General features: G+C 43.8%; 1 protein-coding gene across 4 annotated transcripts in view; it reads right to left on the bottom strand.

Annotated features, from left to right (window-relative positions):
* Window positions 1-693: 693 nt before the first annotated feature.
* Window positions 694-22,747, bottom strand: part of GRB2 (growth factor receptor bound protein 2) — a 90,680-nt gene continuing 68,626 nt past the window's right edge. For all 4 annotated transcript variants that reach the window (XM_074319840.1, XM_019745571.2, XM_074319841.1 and 1 more), the window contains 4 exons: window positions 12,476-12,573; window positions 6,722-6,844; window positions 3,586-3,754; window positions 694-2,809 (listed from right to left, as the gene is read on the bottom strand). In XM_074319840.1, the coding sequence (XP_074175941.1) occupies window positions 2,624-2,809; window positions 3,586-3,754; window positions 6,722-6,844; window positions 12,476-12,573 (576 nt within the window). In that variant the 3' untranslated portion in view covers window positions 694-2,623. The remainder of the gene's footprint in view (window positions 2,810-3,585; window positions 3,755-6,721; window positions 6,845-12,475; window positions 12,574-22,747) is intronic.

Here is a 22,747-nt window from a genome sequence, read left to right on the forward strand (position 1 = left end):
GTTCCGTTTCTTTTCTGTTCACTGTCTAATCTTATTTGGTTTTGTGTAGCTGGTGCTGTGTGTGGTTAAACAGGCTTAGTCTCACGCTGAAAGCAGCCTCCTGAGCAGACAAGTATGTTTTAGCTACTTGGCACGTCAGAGAAAGGGGATGAGGGGACAAGAACCAAGCCAGCCAGCCATGCGTTGTCCTCAGAGCTCTGGGTCTAGACCCGAGTTTCCAAAGTGTGGTCTATGGTTTCCACTGGAAATACCAAGCACGCCTGTTGCACCCCCAACCACAATCTTGGAGGGTGGGGCCTGGGAATCTGCACTGTGGACAGGCCCCCTGGATTCAGATTAACAACCAAGTGAGGGCATCACTTCTCCAAGGGCCCAGTGAGACCCATGTACCCCCCAAGCAGCTGGGTGAGTCGGAAATAAGGAGACAAGCGTCCTGACTCCCTGACCTAACACCTGACCTAGTTTTTAGTTGTTTTAACTTTTTATTTATTTGTGTTTTTCCAGGACCAATTAGCTCCAAGTCAAGCAGTTATTTCAATCTACTTGTGGAGGGCGCAGCTCACAGTGGCCCATGCGGGGGATCGATCTGGCAACCCTGGTGTTACAAGCATTGTGCTCTAACCAACTGAGCTAACTGGCTGCCCTAGGTTTTTAAGTAAGACGAGGGTGGGGAAAAAGAGAAAAGATACAGAGTGAAGAAGTCACTGTATGTTTATTATTCACAGTTAATCACTACCTACCAAATGCTATTCGCAGTTAAAGGATTAAGTACATAGGTCTTTTTAAACACTGATTTTTTTTTTTAAATATATACACACAAAACTTAGTTCAGCAAGGCTTCATGATATACACCAATTCCAAAATAAAACAACCAGAGGGTCCGGGTGTAGGATGCCAGGTTCCTTGTATCAGCAAGAAAAGGAGAAGCTACCAGAGAGGGAGCAGGAGAGGCTGATGCTCCACCCAGAAGAGCAGCCACTCCTGGGCCTCCGCGTGCTCCGGGCCAAGCCCGGCTCCAGAACCAGTGTCCAGGGCCGACTCCGACGACCACTCCAGAGCCCAAGGCCGTCACCCATTCTGCGGCCCCGTGTGTGTTGTGGCGAGTTCACAGGCACATCATTCCGAGGGACAAGAAGCTGACAGCAGACGGACAGAGAGCTCTCAGTGGACTTGGCCTTCCTATAATTCCAATCTTCCTTCCCAGCTTGCCCTGCTTCACAGAGACATTTCCTTTTTGGGGGTGGAGTGGAGCAACTATAAACACAGCCTGCTGTGAATGGAGACAAGAAAACCACCCAGCTGCTTCTTGAATGCTGCCCCAAGGCTCACCTGGGCAGGTCAGGTGGGAACACAAAAGGTGAAAGGCATGAACAGATACCCCTGGTTTTCAGAGCAAGAAAAATGAAGACTCACTTTCTACCCCAGTGCAGGAATACAGTATATCCTGATACAGTTAAGAGAGTGACAGTTTAAATTCCTTTCCTGTGTTTGAAATTTGCTGGTCCCAGGGGTTTGCATCTGGGGCAGTCTCTAGAGTTAAGGAGGGGGGCAGACAACACTTGAGACGACAAAGTCAAGGCTGCTGACCCCCCTGTTCAGATCCAGTGCGAGGTGGGAAGAGCTGTCACCTCTCCTTCCCCGGCAGCTGGCCATACTGTATCCGAGGCCACGACTCCAGATACCGCAGCTTCTGCTCTTAAATTCTGAGGGCTCACGAATATTAAAGCTGAACCTTAACAACTTCTGGCTTAGAACAGGCAGAATCCCCACACCCCCCTACTTCTACTTGTCTCCTCTTCTCTACCCTGTTCTCCCCTCCCCCCGAAGGAAAATATTTACACAGAGTAGGAGACAAACCGGCTGAAAAGCTCTGGACTGTCTTTAACTTATTTTAAAACAAAACAAATAGAAAACACCACTCATAAGCAACCCTTGAAATAAGGAAAAAGGCACTATGAAAAAACAACATGCTCAGTAATACCATTCGGGAGGGAAAACAATGTGGAAAAGAGAGACACAGGTTTTCAGTCTTTCTCAGGAAGTCATGAGGGGCAACGCTCCATCCTTTCACCCCCACTCTGTTTCCAACTTTGACCAAGTATCCCGGGGCTTGGGGGCTGGAAGGCATATTCTGACTCGCCCGCCCCTCCTCTGGCAGAAGCTAGACAAGGGCTTCCTGTCCCCGGGTTGTGTGTGTATATGAAGAACCCAGCAATAGCTGTTCAGTCATTCTGACTAAAACAGACGTTTTGCATAGAGAAAATACCAGCCCACTTGGTTTCTTTTCTTTTATTATTGGCATCAGCTAGGACTATATCTGGCATTAAACGTCATGCACTGATGGACAGGAGAGAGATGGAAAAAAAGGACAAAGGAAGAGAAATAGGAGCAGTGGTGAAAATTTGTAATAAAAACTCTTTTTCTTAATTTATAGGTGTTTTGGCATTGTTATATCCAACTCCCCTTCCCACCCCCCGAAGTTCCAAAGTGAAAGGATCACGAGGTGACCCAGCCAGGTGTTCTGAGCTCCCTCACAGGCTGCTGTGAGACGTAGCTCGTGGGTTGAATTCTTTTGTACGTGTTTTAAAATTTTCATTTTCTTTAAATAATCTCCTCTTGGTTCCTAGACGTTCCGGTTCACGGGGGTGACGTAATTGCGGGGGAACATGCCAGTCTGCCCGTGGCAAGCCCCTTTCCACCAGTTGGGGTCTGAGTTATCCATGACGTGGATAAAGTCTCCCCGACGGAACCCCAGCTCTCCGTCTTCCTGGGGATCAAAGTCAAAGAGGGCTTGGACGTACGTCGGTTGCTGCAGAGAAGGGGCAGGAAAAACACACATTGCATTCTGACTGTGGCCGGCGCTTGGGAGTGCGACCGGTCACAGCGGGTAACAGATGTGTGCCAACTTTGCCACACTTCCAGAAGTAATCCCCGCCAGTTCTCCCCACCCCTATATTCTTACACGTTCTAGGCTTACTCTACGTGGGGGTGGTGCAATCTTTCACAGTGCGCAAAAGTTATCAGGGTGGATCTCACGGAGGGGGCCCGCTGGGCCGGGTTATTATGCAGAGAGCAGCAAATGCTGCTTTAAGGAGAAAGGACTTTGGAAACAGACACCAGGTTTTGTTTAGACTCCCAGGACTTGACAATGCTTCTGTTCCTACCACTTTATCACTTCAAAAATCCTTAAGGTTTTCTAGAGTCAAAGGCTAAGAGCATGGACAACATAAGCGGGTGCTCACCAGGAGCGGCTCAGGATTTCAGGGGCAGGAATACAGGAGCGAGTGGAGACCTCACTCCCTCACAAGTACGATTTTCCTCACAATTTGCTTCCCGGGAAAGAATATTTGAGTGTTAGAGACCTTCCTTCGTAGAGATACAGGTGGTAAACAACCTCCTTGGAGAAGCAGCCTGTGGAAAAGGCAAAACTATTCCATTTCAGACTTCAAATCTGCACCATGAATGAAGGGTGACACTGAATCATGAGCGTACAAGCCCCAGGAGAAGCCCTTTGACGAGGCACCTGCTTGCCCGAGGAGCTATTGTTTATTGCGAAGAACGGCCCGTCTCTCGTAGGAGGCTTACCTGTGGCACCTGCTCTATGTCCCGGAGGAAGATCTGCTGGTTTCTGGAGACGGACGTAGACCTGTGATAATCCACGAGCTCATTCAGGGAATTGAACTTCACCACCCACAGGAAGTACTTCCCGGCGCCGTCTCGGAGCACCTTGAAGTGCTGCACATCGTTTCCAAACCTGGGGTGCGGTGGGGGGCACAGAAGGCGTGCATAGGTCAGAGGGTGCCATCCTGGCGGCCGGGCCACCTGCCCATCGAGGAGGCGTCTGGAGAGAACGTGTGTTCTGGCAACATGTCTCCCAGCCAGAGGGGCCCGGGACCAGCACAGCACAAGCCCCTGGCTGCAGACGGAGGACGGTCACCGAGCACCCGACGCCCCTCCACTAGCACTGCTGACCACCAGTGACAACGGAGGAATCCTCGCCAGACAGAAAACCCTGTCCATCAGTCGAATTCTGAAGACATTTGTAAAATAAAAAGAGAAAAGTCCAAACCCATGGCGTGCCCCACATGGTACCAATGAAACAGGGCCTGAATTAACTTTTCAAGCAAAAGAAAAAAAAGAGAATTAAAATCTTATGTGACATTTAGACTGCAAAAAGTGGGATAAGAAATAAGGTGATGAGGGGAGGGATTGGACATACTTTCAAAATTCTCCTGTACCTGGGAACAGTTTAAAATCATGTTTTCCATTCAGGGATTTTAGTTCTACTCGTGGGAAAAGGTCTCAGAACAAAAGAACATGCTGAGATAATAAATAAAAGAGGCCCAGGCACCCACCCCCACAGAAAAAGCTTCTCATCACCTGGTCAAAGGTACATGCTCCAGGTGACATTGGCCCTCACAAACAGCACAAGCCAGACTGGTGGGGCAGCCCACGCTCACAGCGCTGTCTGGCCAGGACCTCCTCTCAGGGAAGGCTCTGCCTGTCCTGCTCAGTGCTGCGTCCTCAGTGCCCAGCCGCTGCAGACACTAGGATTTGTTAAATGAAAGAACGTCTCTCCTCCAGTCAGTCTTAAAACTAAAGAAACGAAAACACTGCTTGAAAAACAACCCAGCAGGTGGCAGCACTCAGCTTCTAGGAAGCCGGTAAGTCGCCCATAGGTTCTGCGAATCAAAGTGACAGGGCTTAACAAAGGAACCAGTTTCCTATAGGCTAACTGATACAAGCAAGAGTTAAACTCCTCTGGCATCTCATCAATGTTATATAATGAGAAGATGTCATTCCAGAACCTGCTGTACTGTTATTTCATTACAGAAAAAAAGGTGGATGGGGAGAAAGCTTTATGAGGAAAGAGGACATATTGAAATGACACTGGCCCCACAGAAGTCCACTCCCAGCGCAGTGAGAGGGTTTCTGAAAGGACCGTAGTGTTTTCCATCACAGACTCACAACATCTTGAAACTAGAGACACATCTTACAGACTGGATTCTTGAACCTCCTTGGTGAAGGTGTCTGTGTTGATATAGTTAATGACATCTCTTTGGAATTTTATTTCTAGAACAATAAATACAAGAACTCTACACTTTTTACCGGATAAAAGGGAGTGGTGTGGGAGCATCCCAGCAGCCACCACGTGAGCATGTGCCATGACCAGTGGTGCTCAGACAAGGTCCCCAACAGAACGCTAAGTGGCCAAGGTGAACTCTCAGAGGCCGTCACCCAATGACTCACTGCTTGCATTTCTCGTCCTGTACAGTCTGACTTCCACTGGGGTCAGTATAAAACATAAGGAAAACGGATGACGAACTACAAGTTAGTAAGAAGCACACTGCTACTTCCACACCTCGGGGCTCTCCACTAGTTCCTCATTTGCATGTGTTTAATCAAGCGCGTCAAGAAGCCACCATCTATCTCTTTCAATGTGGGAGTATGGGGGTGTACGGGGAATCTCTGTACCTTCCACTTGATTTTACTGTGAAACTAAAATTGCTCTCAAAATTACAGTCCAGTCAAAAGAAGCCACTGTTAGAAGAGAAAAACTAATATTTAGATCCAGTTTGACTTTTTCATGTTGGGACTAAAAACTAACTATGCTGGAAACGTATCTGTAAGGTATTGCAAATAGCTGAAACCACCTCCCATGTCTTTGCTGAGAAAAAAACACACAAAAATTCTAAATTGAAATCTACATTTCAAAAACCTACATTTTAACTACAAATTTGATCCTAAAATTAAACAAGATATTCAGTTGATTTTTGAAACTAAAAAAATCTTTACATCACTTGTAAATGGCAAATAAACTGTCTTATAGCCTTTGTTTATTTATCTCCCCCTCCCCATTTTTTTTAAGGAGGGCACAGTGGCCCATGCGGGATCGAACCGGAAACCTTGGTGGTGTCAGCACCACGAGATAACCAACTGAGCTAACTGACCACACTATAGCCTTCATTTAAAAAGTAATTTTAACCTAATCACTTCTTTGTCATAGAAATGATGAACTGAGTTGTAAGATTCCTAGGGGAGGGGTTTCTGTGATAAAGTATTAACTAGAAAAGGATTGAGTCAAAACACATATGACAATTTGATTCAACATCCTTATGTCACAGATGGGGAGAGATTTGCTTAGAATCCTCCAAGTTCCAGTTTATATTCTCTGTGACTCTCCGGGTGGTAAAACTCCCCGCCCCCCTACCCCCAGTTTCTGCTCAAGGGCTCCCCTCTACATTTAAACTTACTGCGGGGGAGGGGGGTAAAGAGGGTGGGGAGCAAAAACCCCCAAACCCCTGTGGTAACCTTTTCAAGTTAATTAGAGAGGCCCAGGAGGGTGTTGGCAGATTTGAGCTGCCTATGTGGTGAAGACACACAAAGGCCGCCACCAGTCAGCGGTCAGAGAGCTGGAGGAATCCCGCAGAGGGCATGCGCCCTGGGGCACACTGTGGAGTGGTGGGGATTCGGGAAACGGGCTCAGCAACCAGAGGGCCTGCCTCCCCGTGGGAATCTAAACCCTGTGCTTTAAGACCTTTAAGAGCAGCCAGAAACGAGGATTCCAATGTAAACTTAACTGATCTGTAAAATGCCGTTTAGGCTAAACCTCCACCAGCTTGCAACCTTTGGTGTGTGTGGCCAGATACCTGGCCTATGGCTTCACCATTCAGATCAGCTGGAGACAGGATTCCAGGCAACCAGAGCAGGAAATACTTACTTGACAGAGAGGGAGAAATCCCCAGGAGCACTCTCACTCTCTCGGATAAGAAAAGCCCCATCATGCCGCTGTTTGCTAAGCATTTCTTCTGCCTTGGCTCTGGGGATTTTGCCAAAAAACCACCTAAGGAAGGAAGGCAAGCCAGTCAACATCTGCTTCCCCACAAAGAAACGGGATATGCAGCCTCCGAAATGTGAGTAACAGAACACTCCTTGCCAGGGTTAGGGCCCCCCTCTTTACCCTCCAGTCCCAACATGCCCAATCGCACCGTTCAGTCAGGTCCTCCCTTGAGAGATGGACCATGTCCCTTCCAACCCCTTCACCCCACCCCCATTCTCCAGAAAGTGACACATATAGGAGGCACCACCGTAGCCGCGTTTGCTACAGAGGAAGACACTTGAAAAGGGGCCTCCTGGGCCAAAGCCCACTGGGCTCCCTACGGACACGCAGCACGGTACCAGGAAAAGTCCAGGCCTGTTGATGTGAAGCACAGAAGAGGAGGCAGGCTCCTTCTTGCAGGCATCTGATAAGGTCACAGCTTTGCTACAGTGGGATTAGGGAATGGGGCAGGAATGCTGGAAGGCCCAGAAGCTTGAGTCAGGCCTACTTCTTGTAACAGCCCAAAGGGAAAAGGTTCAGGCTGCGAGGGGGCAGCCTCCGCCAGTAAATAAGGTTGGCATCCCCCTCTAGAACAGTCTCTCCCATCACCGCTCAGAGGAGAGCTTTCAGGAACCATCAGGAACATCATCCTTTACCCTGGACATAGGCAGCGAGTCGCAAAATTCGATTTTTCATTTGGAGCAAGTTACAGATTCGTCTATTCCCAATGCTAATTCACCTTGGGCCCAAGAAAAAGAGGGTGAATTCATAGAAAACTATGGTCTGTGGCTTACTAGGAGGAAGAGGAGAACACTCTAAAAAAGCTTAAAGTCACAGCTGCCTAATGATGTCACATGAAAACCATTACTAATTAGGATGGACGAATGGTGAAAACAATGTTCTCTTTTCGAAGTTGTCTTTCGTGTGTTATTATTTTTTTTTTAAAGCAATGACGTTACATAGACCTAATAATAAAGACCTATCTGCTTCATTAGACAACTGACATGGTAACTGACATTCATTAAATATGCAAACTATAAAAACAAAGGTACCAAATAGCCCATTATCAACTTACGTATCGATCTATCTTATTGATCAGCAACTTCACTGGCAAGAGGCCTCTAAAAGAAGACACAACACTAAACTTCAAACAGAGATGTGAGCTGCTGGGAAGGAGACATTCAGAAGCCGCCATCGGCAACCTTTCAACACTCTTAAATCTACCACTTGTGTCTTTCTCATTTTGCTTCTATGATGCCAAGCTACCAAGTAGCTGGTACAATCTGCCTTCCTGCTTCTACAAATGACTCAAGGATAAGGCCTCCCATGCCTGGAAGCCAGGCCACACAAGGGAAAAAAGAAAAGAAAAATCACATCTTAATACAATACAACGATCTCCAGTTATGACAGGACAGCTAACAGTATTGAGACCCTTTAACTACTTGCTATTTTAATCCCTGGTGCTTTCGGGTTTATAATGCACCCTCACACACAGGCATTTAGCTGGGGTGGGGTGAAGTTACTCAACAGCCACACTCTTTCCTCCTAAACCCCCAAGATCTTCCCAGCAGGCAGGCATTTTCCGTTCCTTCCCTCCCTTATAAGTAATGAATGTAAATTAAAATACCATAGATGTGCATGAAGTAAAAATAAAAATCAAGACTCTTCCCTCCAACTCCCCAGAGGCAGCCACTGCTGGCAGTTACATGCATGTGTTTTAGACCTTCCCATACAGTGCACAAAGAGACAGCTATGGCTGCAGGGTTTTCTTGCCCCCAGCTTAATTAAAATTAACTCAATTTTGTTTTCAACTAAAAAACAAAAACTAGTAAAGTAAAGCACGCTAACTGGAATTTTTACAAAGTAAACATCCCTGTTACAAGCACCCAGGTTGAAAAATAGAAAATTAATTGGATACCACTTTATTAAGTAAAGATTTCTTCTGTGTCTGCTGACATTTTTACTAAACACTCTCTCTCAGGATGACCTACAACATAAGGGCTATCACACTATAGGAGGAATAGTAATCACTCTCAGTTATAACATTTAAATACCATCATCCTACATTTCCACAGCATTTAATACTGTTTACACATTTGATTAGCTTCTTTTAATGGCGATATTTGTGTAACTACATGGTTATGGTCAAAAATTTTTAAATCTTTAAAAAGATGGTTTATACTACAATACAAATAGCAAGGGAGAAAGCTAATGGGAGGGAGCGGCTTATTTTGCAGTTTAATTCTTTACCACATCCCATAGGCTCCCACCCATATGCACTTAATGTGAAAGCACGTATTTGGATCCACCTCCAATATCTACAACTCATCTTGCAACACTAATGCCAACAATTTCGTAGTCTGTGTTTAATTTGTTAACTCAAATGCTACATTAGGTCATACTCCATTTTAAACTTCCTTCTTCCTAACAAAAGCTAAAGGTTTGGGGGGAAGGAGGGGCGAGTGGAGGAGAAGCCTGGTGCTCTGTGCTCTCTCTCCCACAGCCACGAAATGACACTGATTCTATGCCTGTGGACATCTAGCCACAGAGCAGTCCCATTACATGAGACATGCCTGTAAGACCAACCATCCCACAAGTACATGGTCATGGTCGTTTTTCGCAATATAGTTCCGCTGTTCAGAGCTTGGAGTAGATGAGCACCGCCTGCCTTTCAGCTAGTCTGCGAAGACACCACCACAAAGCCTGTACTGGATGCTTCCCAATCAATTATTCCAAGTTCTTCATAGTGAGGAAAGAGAACCAGGCATGAGTGTGATTCTTCCTAAAAGGCTAAGCAGTCAGTCAGGTCAGTAACTACAACTTTCCAAGGAAAGTGGCCTTTCCGGTACTTCGTAACAGTTGGATTTGAAATGCTATGTCACCTGAAACAATCCGATGGAAAGCAAGTATGTGGAGCCACAGGCATTTTATTTAATATAAAAATTATAGTATGATGTTCTGCTGACTTCCCTTTCAGCCTAGAAATATGAAAATGAATAGGAACTTAAGTTGATTGTGCTATCATTGGACCTAGTGCTGGAGTCAGCAAACTACGCATGGCTCTCGGTTTCAATCTGCCCAGTTTTTGTACGGTCCACAATCTAAGGCTGTTTTTTTTGTTGTTTGTTTGTTTTAAAACTGAAAGGGTTGTTTTAAAAAATTCAAAAGAAGAAGAGTATGTGTCACGACAGAGATTGCACATGGCCCACAATGCCTAAAATATTTATTATCTGGCCCTTTGCAGAAAACATTCAGCCAACTCTTGATCTTTTTTGAGGCTGGATTGAAGGAATAAATGTGCACACATTATCTGGCTTACACAGACCGAGGGAAGAGGCACTGTGGTCCAGCGTGCCCCTCCCACTCCCAGTAACCACTGCCCCACTGCTTCTCCCCGTGGAGCCCATCTGCACCCCGTGATGCTGTCCAGGAAAGCCCACACAGCCCCCAAAGCCAACACTGACGCTAGTTAAGCATAGTGCAGTGCTATGCTTATTACACACCCTGGGAAATCTGCAATCATCTCCTGTGCACCTTTTGGAGGTTCTTGGTTATCACCACTATGCCTACATGTTAGTAACCGGGGCACGGCTGTGTGGGAACCCCCAATTTAATGTTACAGGAACCTCAAAGGAGAGGTATTATCAATCCATTGACGGGGTCCAGGGATCTCTTCCACATCTTTGAAGATGTAATGCTTTTGGCTTTTATCATCATGAACAACTTAATCCAGGCCTTTATATAAGAATTTGGGCCTATCAATTCAAAAATATTTATTGAAATATGTGCACAAGCAAGGCACAATTATAGTGGACTATAAAAGCAGAAGATATAAATTCTCCAAGGAATCTAAAAAAAGAAAATTGGGAGGGGTGGGGGACCAAACTCATAGTTACAAAGATGCAAGATAGTACAAGTTCCAAACAAAAACTAGAAAAAAATACTTTAGAAATTAGACTGGTTTTCACCTTGCAAATCATTCAATGAAACTTTTATTGAGCCATTATAAGGTGCCTGGTTCTTCCTGAAGTAAAAAGTTTATTTGAGGCCCTCGCAGTTTCTTCATTATAGAAATGTCAGTATAGATATCTTTCCATTACCAACCAAACTGCAGGGTAAACCAACCTTTTCTCTCCAGGCTAAAGCTTCCTGGATGCGATCTCTGAAAGAACTTCATGTTAACTACACGAAAGTTTTATTATACCATAATTTAACTAGAGAACTTAACTTCCCAGTACCTAGCAGTCTCTGCCACATAATAACTGTGTAAGAGTTTACTGACCAAGGCATGAACCAACAGATAGTTTTATGGTGAAGCTCCTGAATCATCTGTTCCATTTTATAGAAAGCAAATCTTTTTAGAACATTCAGTTAATAAGGTAACATTTAACCCACGTTTAATTGCTAGTGGTGGTCACCTCTGAAAGGGTATGTGTGTGGAGAGAAACTCACATATTGGTCTATAGTCTTCTACACTGTGAGTCTTTTATAATGAGAACTATATTAATAAACTCCTGGCATTGAAATAAAGATAGTAGAAGTGTTCCAAACTTGTAGAATGAAGAGGAATAAACTAGACGATCTTGAAGGCCCCTTCAAGCTACATGACGTTAAGCTCTGTGTAAAATGACGCAAGCTCTATGTAAGATAAGGTGTGGTTAAGATCTTTGGTCTAGTACTTGGGGGAAGAGAAATGACAGGTACACTTTACAGCAGTGACTGCGGGGGAGAGGGACAAATGGGCTGGTACTCAAGGTGGGTCAAGTCATCTGAAAGTTGTAGATACCACATTGTGTCAATAGTAGATAGAATCTACCATTTCTTCGTGTCTCAATGGCATTCTAGGCTGAGCGCTGTAAGCCTCTCCGTTACCCCGACACACAAGATATGAAAATAAACTGCTTTAGAGGTAGGAGCAGGGCCAATGAAAGAGGTGGTGGGTGACGGTGAGGGGACAGTGGTCTGTAAGGGCTCCCAGGGTCTCACCATGTCATGTATCAATATAAATAGAAGGGGTTCTAGAAGAAAAAAGAAAGAAGTTCACTGCTCTCAGCAGCTTGGAGTAGAAGAGCATTTTGTCTTCTCTGAAGTGGGATACGAAGTGGAGAGCATGGGCAATGATTACAATAAACATTTACTGAAACCTTATCACATGCCAAGCATTGTGCTCTAGGAATACAAGATTAAGATGTGGTCCCACAGGACAATCAAACATACCAATATAAAACCAGGTGGTAAGTACCCTTTCTAAAACTCAAAAAATGCAGAACTCCGAAACATCTGACCCCAAGGGTTGCATAGAAAAAGAATTATGGACCTGCAAAACTCTTGTTTTATTATTTGAAGATCACTGACAGTTATTATTAATCTAAAACTATTATTATGTAATACTATATAAACTACTGTTTTCAATGAAACAATTGTTTCATTATTCAAAGATCACTAGCAACTGCTATCAATCTAAAACATACACCATTACTGACTATAATACTAGTCATTATATGCTATTATTAACATGCAAAATCAACGTGCTTTGTTAATTCCCTGAAAAGACAGAATAAAAAGTATGGCATCCACCCCAGTGATCTCAATTTTTAAAACATTATTTGAAACAGGCGGGTCTGACCCTTGGGAGACCAAGAGAGCGCAACTTACGGATGTGGTTTCATTTCTATGTAATTCTTGGGAATGAAGCCGTCTTTCCCATTGAGTTCTGCCTTGTACCAGTTCTGATCACATTCTTCATTCAAAACCTGGAAAGAAATAAGAAAAAAAAAATCAATCATTTCCTTTTCACTCTTAAAAGGGTAGCTACTAAGACAATTATGTTGCTGTGTAGGTTTATTTGTAAAAGGTGTTATTTTAAGTATTATCAGGTACATGGAAGCAAGACTTCTTTAAACTTCAAACAACCAGTGTTATGTCAACCTTGAGAGTTACAATTAAAAAGAAAAAGCAATTGTCTTTGGAAATGAGAGTTCGGGCTCCCAAACATCTAGCATTAACCCTTGGTAGGAAAGCAGAAGGGACAATGACAGTTACTGAACATTAGTTTGGGAGAGGACATTTTGGAAAACGGCAAACACGTGAAAACAGCCCTGGAAATGTGACCTAACTACCCAAGGTTACGAGCTAGTGAAGCACACGGGGGTTTTCAGATCCCAAATGAGTGTTCGCTCCAACGCTGCTCCCTGAGAGTTACCCGCATAGGCCAGGACATGACTCTGTAACCTGCAGAGTATTATAAGCTGCAGAACAGACTGGGTATAGTACAGAAGTCACCCTGTGAGTCTAGATTTCTAATGAAAGGCAAAGGGCAGACGGCATTTTAAAAAAGGCGGTAACTGAAAAGAGAAAATAGCAATGTGAGCCCCACTCCAAAATGGTGCACACAAGAAAATGCGAGGGGACTACGGTAGTCAGTCCACACGACACAACGAAGTTAAAAGTAAGTTGGTAAAATTCTTTACACAACGGTTTATTCAAGATGCTGAATAATGCGCACTGCCAAATTAGAATCTAGACTGCCTCAGAGTGCATGATGCATATGTACTGACATTTCAAAGTGAGAGGATTTCAGCAAGGGTAGATGAGACTGACAGCTAACTGACAAACCGACAAGCTGCATTAACTGCATTAAATGACGCCTCTCACTTCTGCACAGAGGCGGTGCCCTGAGGGCTTTTACAGTGCTGCTGCCTGTGTGTGACACTGGCCAACCTCTCACCCTACCCAAAGGTCACTGAGGTTAAGTGTGCAAGGCACAGTGTCAAATCCTGCAAGAGCTAATAAATGTGAACAGAGAGCTCCGAAAACATCAGCTACTGGTAAATCCCATCAGCTTCAGTGATAAAAATTTTTCTTTCCATCATTGTTTTTCCCTCTAAAACATCATTATATTTTATCAAATACTGCAATGATACAAACTAATGTACGTAAAATACATTCATCCTTTTAAAATCTTCATTTCAAAAACAGTAAACAGTGCCGCAGCCCGCACAGTTCCGTTGCCAGACAAGTATAAAGTACACACAGGACAAAGGTTGGGGACAGGCTTCCCTGCCATGACCACCCTGGCATCCCGGAGCATCACCGAAGATGTGACCTCAGGAGGAAGCCTGGCACCCTGCATGGGAGCAAAGGAGCTATTTCAACAGCATGGGAGCAAAGGAGCTATTTTAAAAGATGCTTAAGGCCAGGATTCTGTTATTTACCAAAAAGAAGGGCTTTAAGAAAAATGTGGCCTAGTAATTATTTTATAAAACATTATCTTAAAATAATCAACATTTTAGACTTATGGACGAGTTTTTCAAAATCTCTTTAAAATTCCTGAAATGGTGAGTTGTATACCCACTCTAAAGATTTTTGGGGGGCCGGCCCGGTGGTTCAGGTGGTTGGAGCACTGTGCTCCTAACGCCAAGGTCACGAGTTCGACTCCCACATGGGCCAGTGAGCTGCACCCTCTACAGCTAAGACTGTGAACCATGGCTCTCCCTGGAGCTGAGAGACCATGAGCAGCCGGAGGTCAGTGTGAGCTGTTGTGTGCTGCCATGAGTGGCCGGTGGCCTGCGTGAGTGGCCGGAAGCCATTGTGAGTGGCCGGCAGACGGTGAGAGCTGCCAAGAGCTGCTGTGCGCGGCCGACCGACGACAACCAGCGACTGACAGCTGGGGGGAGCGCAAGGCTCATAACACCAGCATGGGCCAGGGAGCTGTGTCCTGCACAACTACACTGAGAAACAACGGCTTGAACTGGAGTGTTTGGGGGAGGTGGAAGACGGGGAGAAAAATAAGTGATTTTTTGGAAGACAGAGGAGAGTCAGGTGATTATGGCCCATTTGGGCATCAAAACAATAAAGTAATCACTTGAAAAAGGCCATTTTTAATTTGTGATCAGTAACCTTGCAGAAAAGGATAACTGTTTCCTGCCAGGAGACATATGAATGAGTTCATAACTAACACATTCTTCTTGTCACTTTTACTAAGATAAAGACAAACCTTCCCTTAAAACATGCGCCTCCAATAAAAAGAAACTCCAGGGCAACTTCCAGATCTGACACCAATTTAGAACTATGGTTTTCTGGAGAACAAAATTATTACTTGGTGTTTAGCATGCATTCCCCCCCAAGAAGGCAGGGAACTATCGAATTAACATACTTAGTTTATTTTTAATGTGTAGGTGAATGGTGAAAATTTTGGTTCTCTGGAACATTCTAGCATCCAGAATGTCACTTTACCAGAAAGTCAAAGTGTTGCTATGCTTGCCTCTAAACCTCTTTACTGTGGAACTTAAGACTGGTTCTGCTGGAGCCAAAGCCCCTGCTAACCCCAGGCTACCCTGGGATCGGAGACCAGGTCTTACCACCCACCTCTCCACTGGGTTATCGGTGTTCCCATGCAAGCCTTGGAACTAGGCTGGCATAATAGGAAACATGTTTTAAAATTAAGCTTTATTCAAATGTTGAAATGTTTAAAACAGCAAAGGACACAAATTAACATAAATGAGTCAAATGTGGAGCAGAGAAAGGGACCAGAACCATATGTGGATGAGTTTGCACCTACGAAGACTGTATTTAATTTGCTATGGTTTTAGATGAAAGATCACATTCTTCACAGTAATTTTTAAAAGCCCCGTCAGAGTTCTGAGAATGAGGAAGCTGTCCCCATCACCATCTCCCCACAGCAGAAAGCAGCTTATCACTCCCTCGTTCATTACCTCTTAATAGGTGCTTGAGTTCCACAACCAAACTTTCTCAGTTTTGAAAATTCCAAGGAATGTTCTGAGCTATCACCCCACAGCTATATGTTCTCTTCCAACCCCCATATTCCTTCAAGTTATGACTTGGTAGCAACACAACACACTTTGGTTTAACGGAAGCAGATTGATCAAGAGATGAGATTATGAAAGGAGGAAGAGACAAGTTTCGGTGAAGTTTTTTTTTTTTTTGTATGTGTGCAAAAAAAGACTGAAAATAATGTTAAGAGCCCAAATCAGGAAGAAACCTAAAAGATGAGGAATGATGTGAAGGTTATACAAGAGAATTAAAACTATTTCAGTCAATGGAAGGGGACACGATGGGGGTTTTTGAGGTGCCGCTGTTATATTTCTTGACCTGCGTGCTGGTTACCTGGTCGTGTTCAGTCTGTGAAAATTCACCAAACTGTGTACTTATGATATATGAACTTTTCTATATGTATATCATACGTCAACTAAAAGTTAGAAATATTTCAATCAAGAGAACACAGATAAGAAAAATACACCAGGGCCTCATACACCATACAAACTTTTCACAGCCCCAAAAATACATAGGAAAGCGGAAAATAACAGGGAGATTTCAGAAACCCCCTCGATGACAGCTTACCATCACTACTCCATGAGAAAAAACGACATTCCCAGAAACAACTGCCTTTCCGGTGAACAACTCTGAGCATTCCACGTGTTCTACTGGTCTACATTGTGTGATTTCGATAACATTATTCACTGCTGCCCCATCCCTCACCCTCAATCTGAGACGGGTCTAAAGGCAGTGTATATTCCCATTTATATCAATACCAATTTGAAGCTTTCCAAATAGAAGGAAGGAAAGGAAGAGGGAGGAAGGAAGGAAGCCAGAGGTCAAAGCTTTAGGTCTCAGACCCCTTAGCATGCACTTGATCTGGTGGCAAGAGGCTGAACACATGGTTCAAACTCCATTTTTACCAACAATGAACTATGTGACCTTGGGGCAAACGACCTTTCTCTAAATTTTGGTTTCCCCCTAGAGCAGTGATAAAATGTGCCTCCCAGGGTCACCGTGGGCATTACATGAGAAGATGTCATAAGCAGCAGAGAAATCAGTAGAGAGCCGCATTGCAGCTGCCGCAGTGGACACCCTGACTTCCCCACTTACTCAGCCATACACACTAGCACTATTAGAGGTAACAAACCTGGTAATCCTGGGGTCTGAGTTTTACCTTGAGTAAATATCTTTGATGTAATGCTGTCTGTCCAGAAGCACCCAGAGTGCACAGTGACCCAGGACTAGGCCTCCGTTTTATTCTGAAAACACACGAGTACCAGACTTCTGTGCTGACTTCAAAAAAGATTTCCAATGCAGAGTTCAAGGATTACAATGGGTAACTCCCTTTGTCCTTCCTATACCAACACTGGGGGGCAAGAACTGCACTTAATTTTCTACACGTATTTTAGAAAAAGGTGTCTTTTAGGAAAGTGGCAAGTATTTTATTTGTAGATTGCTATATTTTGAAATATTAGGACATTTGCTGGCTTGGACATATTCAGTCATCTGTAAATAAACAAATAAGAAAAAGAATCATGATTTTTTTAAAAAAGAAATATGCTATACAATTATGGAACGGTACGTCCAGCAAAACTTTCAATATGCACTCTAATTCTAACAGCTTGCAGGGGAGGGGCCTCAACATTTCTTCATGGAAAAATAATTCAGAGTTTTATCAATTTGTGAAGTAATTTGTATAAAAGCATTTGTGCACGAAAAATAGGAACAAATGCATCTTTAAGTTCTTACACACACAAAAAAACCAAAATACCACTTACAGCTGGTCCCGGCACTATAGAAATTCAACATAAGCCCATGAGTTTTCCCCAGCTCTTCAAAGATCAATCAATCCTATAGCAGCAATACTGAAATACTGCCATGACTTAAAGATAAATTTCAAGAATTCTGGTGACCCTACCACATAATTTCAAGTTCTTAGAAAAAGGAGAAAATATACATGCACACGCTTTTTAAAGACTTTAACCCCTAGCAGAAATTCTACAGGGCCCTGGCTAGAATAATAGTACTGGGTCTTTTAAAATCACTTCTCTTCAGTTGCCCGTTATATATTTTACTAGAAACTGCTAGAATGCTCTTCAATTTCTTAGACTCTGTTAGCATGGATTACTGACTTGGCCTCAAACTACACTGATTCATTATTAACACTTTAAATAAGTGCTTTATAATCACCACCTCCATCTGTTACAGTTTTTGCTCAACGTGAAAAACATCTTGGTTACGCTGCCTGCTCTACTGTGTGCCAAATCATGAAAAACACCCACACTGTCGATAAGTTATTCTGAATTTTAATGATGAGATGACCAACTTAGAGGTCGTTTAATAATTAAGGCTCCTGGTCCTACCAGAAACCTTGAATTGTTTACCCAAGCACAGAGACCAATAGTTCTCAAGTTCCCGTTGCCAGGCCAGTCTCCACGCTGAATGAATACAATCCAAGGACAGACACACCAAGCACTGTTTGGCTCAGTCAAGACACTTGACAGGTAGCTGGCCCTTAAAGACCAGAAAGTTGAGAAGAAATGAAATGCATTTATGAAGTGTTAAGTTTTCTAATTTTGGCAGATTTATAAAATTGTGTGTAAACATCAAATTATAGATCAAATTAGCCTCAGTCTGACATTCTCGTTTCATAATTTGCCCATCACCTGCTTATGTGCCTTTCTCACCCACTCCTTCTCCAGATGAACCCTTCAGTCCGGTCAAGCCAGTCAACCACCAGCCTCTCGGCACACTGGGCTTCCCTCAGGTTTTCCTTCTGTTTGCACTGTCCTCTTCCTTATCTATTCGGATGTTTCAAGATTCAGTTCACAGCTTACAACCAGTATGGTCATTTTTCTGTTTCACTTCTATAGTTTGACGGGGATCATGGTTAATAAAGACATGCCATCTCGTCTACCACCACCTTGCACTGTGTACTGGTCCCCTCCTAACCTAAAGGGCAAGCACCCTACAGCTGGCTCCATGCCCAATTCCCGTGTGTACTCTCCATAGCTCTCAGAATGGTGACTAGCATATTTTGAGGAACTGACTTGTATACGAGCGAGGGCTTTGGTCTAAGTACCGTGCGCAGTATCACAGAGCTAGTTGGGCAGAGAGACAACGGAATGAGCACCACACATTATGCATCACCATCAAATTCCTTGGTGAAAAACAATAACCTTCTAAATAGACCCTAGAAAGAAGACTGATTACCATGAGTTTGTTCCCCCCAAAGAAGAAGGCAAAATAAATGAGGTAACAGAATTAGGCAGTCAGTCTTTCTCTAACAAGCACCAGTGCCAGACTTCCATGTGAGGGTGTATCTCCCTTTCAAAAGGGGGTACACCAAATCTTTTCCACAAAACTATCTGCTTCTACTTTCTCTAAGAAAAAAAAAGGTATTAGAGTGAGGACATGGGGTGGGTGGATAGGGAAGGAAAATTTCAGTATGAAATGGATTAGGGAGAGGAGGTGTAGCTGTTTCTATACACGTGTCCATACTAATACCTCTCAGCATGGGGGCACTTCCCGGAATGCTCAGATGCCTGGTTCAGTCTGTTTGTTTGACTTGTGACGGATTTTTGCAGGGTGTTGATTTTATAGCTACAACTCCTCCATCAAAATTTTTACAAAAGATAGTATGGAAGACCTTCAATGTTTTAATTCTTCCATTGACTAGCAGCTTCCATTGACTAGACAGAGACACAGTTACACCCACCTACACAGACGTGCAAAAAAGACTATATTAAGAGTTCAGGACCACTCATGCATTTTCTTAAAATGGTAGACTTCCTTTATAATGTTCATTAATGTAGAAAGATGAACAATTAAAAAAACTAACCAAATTACAAGATATTTCTCTTTTCTGATAACTATTTTAGTTCTCAAAAACCAAAACTGGATACTCTTAGCAACCTCTCCTGGTTCAGCTGTCATTAAGAAAGCTGCTCAAGCCGTTTTAACAAAACAGGAAGGTAGTTCACACTTATGTGCTGTTACTCCACCCAGATAAAACCTGGAGGCAGTGAAACCTAAATGCACAGGCAATACCCCAAAATAAACTCTTTCTACCAAAGGCTACCAAGAGTTTCCATTCAAAATAACTGTCCTTTGTGTTCTGTGACTAGTGGAAGACCTGATGTTTTGGTGTAGTTGATTGCTCAACAGAAGAGTGAAATGCTTTCAGAATACCAGGATTTCAACGGCAGGGGTTTAAGGGAGGGGAAGAGGGAGGGACAGAGAGATAGACATCAGGGAGTTTCAAGAGAGAAAATTCTATACATTTGAAAAATTCTGCAATCCTATGATAGCCGGTACTAGGCAAGTACTATGCAACCAGAGGGCAGTGCCAAGCCCTGAGCACGGTGAGCTGAGGACAGATACAATGGATGCATCTCCCAAGGAGCTCAGGATCTAGTCAAGTGCTAGTTGCGACAGTGTGATGAATGCCAGGAGGGGGAATTATGGGTACTATGGCAAGCACCTACTGAACAGAAAATACCTGAGGAGTTCCAAACACCGAAGAGAAAGACCTAACTCCCATTTTGGGGGTTAGGAAAACTTCCTGGATGAAGTGTGAACTAGGTTATATTCTCTATTTGCATCTTTAGTTCTGCTTGGCCTGTGTAGGACTGTTGAGTGGCAGACTTTCCAACTTGCTATCAAGCAAATGGAGGGATGGGTTGTTCTCTTGGCCACACTGGTGGCCACTAACTGAAAAACTGGTTAAGCTTCCTTAAGTTGAAAAGTAAAACCTTTACTAATAGTATAACTTCCTAACTGGAAATAACCAAAATAATCTCAAACTTAGCTAATTCTTTAATAATATATATTTAGCTACTGACCTTGTTATCTTGTTTATTAACGGAAGGCTTTCAATCTTAGGTCAAATTCTACAACCCTCTCCTCAAAAAACCAAACAAAATAAAAAACCAAAGCCTCCCGGGCCGGGAGAGCCACAGTTACCTGTTTTCTGACAATGGGTAAACCTGCCCACATTCATCAGTTCCACCCTTTAGGATCTACTCACTTCCGGTTGGTTAAGCATAATAAAAAAACAAAAAGAAAACAACAAACCCAAGAGTTCCCAATAAATACCGCCCCCCGGATTAATGACAACAGAGTTTATTAAATTTCACTTAAGGTTTCATTGATTCAAGATGTAAACTAAAGGGTCTATTGATTTACAGTCATTCTATGACCCAAGAGCTATCTCAGACAAGTAACTGAAGAAAAAATAAAGCAACACCAGCCCCTGAGCTAACCACTGGCAGCTCCGTAAGGATCGATGCCTGAAAGACTCCAGGCCAGGGAGCCTTACACCTAGGACGCCACCACTTCGAACTAAAAAAGCTAGTTCCAGAGCACTTTCCACTTCTGAAGTACTCAGTCTAGCTTCAAATCAGACCGTTTTGTAATCACGTGATAGACGAAGAGGAACTAGGGATAGAATGGTAAGTCCCCACCCTATTACAAGGGTGGGGGTGAATGCAGGCAATTAAACAGGTAATTACAACACTAAAGTCAAAATATGGATTAGTGTTAGGGTAAGTACAGGGTTAGGGAGCAGAAAAGAGAGCCCTAACTGGGCTGGGAGGCAGGGGGATACAGTCAGAGAGTGAATTTGAGGGGAGACTCAAAGGATCTCCTGTGGGTGGTCTAGGCAGAAGGCAAATTATTGAGTTCAAGCTGGTATGCTAAGGGTGACAATCAGAAGTCACTGAAGGGTGGCCTGCAGGTTTCAAACATTCCACTGTCTGTGCTGTGAGAAGTGCAGGAAGACCAGGTGGGGACGACTGCAGCCTGCCCAGGTGAGAGACGGCAGTGCTTGGGCTGGGGCGGGGCACTATGGTCCAGAGAAGGAGATCGAGTCAAGATGCTTCGGGGAGGTGGAATCAAAAGGGATTGATGATCAGATGTGGCTCAGTGGTCTCCTCTCTTGACCACCATTTTTTCCTGAAAAGTTTAGAAAAATGGCTATATAGAGCTGCTCTCTCTTAAAGCCACTATGAGTAGAAAGCATAATTTTAAAAGGTAGATGGTACCGCTGGTACCATCTGGTCTGTTCCATTTGCCTCTCTAGATCAGCTGACACCCTTCTCTATCTTTCTCTGCCCTGGTCTGTATGGACCACAAAGACAGGCTCTCTTGCTCCCAGTGGTCCCCACCAATGGGGAGGCCTGCAGAAGGTTCCCTCTCTGGGGATTTCTGTGGCTAGTCTTGGACCCTCAACTGAAGTCCTGACCCAGTCGTCTCCTCTTCCACCTTCTGGTAGCTCCACCCCCTTCCTGCCCCACTGTCTTCTTCAGGTCTCAAGATGGTAACCCAGTTACTGGCTCCAGGCACTGCAGCGTCCCCTGTGATTTCTACAAAAACCTTGCCCACACCTTGTAAATAGTCTCATTATTAAAGTCTCCTCAAATTAGCCAATTTAAGTGTGTCATGTGTTTCCTACCAGGACCCTGACTGAAATTACCCTCAAATCAGTTCTATCTTTTAGAACTCATTAAGGAGATATTTCACTACATAAAGTGACATTTGTCACAGGGCAAAGGCACTGCAGGCGTATCCAAATTCTACCAACTACTTGGGAGAAGAAAACTATAAAAGAGCCTTGCTTTATGCGCTCTGCCATGCTTAAGCAGCCAAATAATTCTGTTTATTATTAAGGTAGTTATGTGGAGTTGAGAAAAGGCGGCGTAGGTATGAAAATCTGGGATCTGGAATCTAATCATTAGTAGGCCGTCAGTGATTTACTGGAGCGCTCCTTTTTGAATTGCACACTTTAGCTAATGTTTAGGTGTTTACTACACTGCAAGTATTGTGCTTGGGAGCTGCAATGGGAATTAAAAAAAAAAAAAGGAGACGGTCTCTGCCCTCAGAAGTGTTTATGAGCTAAAGGAGCTGTGTACGTAAATAGTAAAAGAATATGTAAAAAGTGGGATAAGGGAAACCGCTGATGGCGAGCTGAATACAGAATTCACAGCTACGTGTATCCAAATTAGCTGTATGGTGATGTAGAAAATTTGAATCATGTGTGGAGGAACCAGAAAAAGGGCAACTTCAAACAGTGCAGGAATACAGCAAGACCCTAAAGGCAGACAGGGTATGTTTGAGGGCAAGGTAAGTACAGTGATTTTCCCTTTTATA

The sequence above is a fragment of the Rhinolophus sinicus genome, linkage group LG15 (assembly GCF_036562045.2).
Source record: "Rhinolophus sinicus isolate RSC01 linkage group LG15, ASM3656204v1, whole genome shotgun sequence".
Classification (NCBI taxonomy): Eukaryota; Metazoa; Chordata; class Mammalia; order Chiroptera; family Rhinolophidae; genus Rhinolophus; species Rhinolophus sinicus.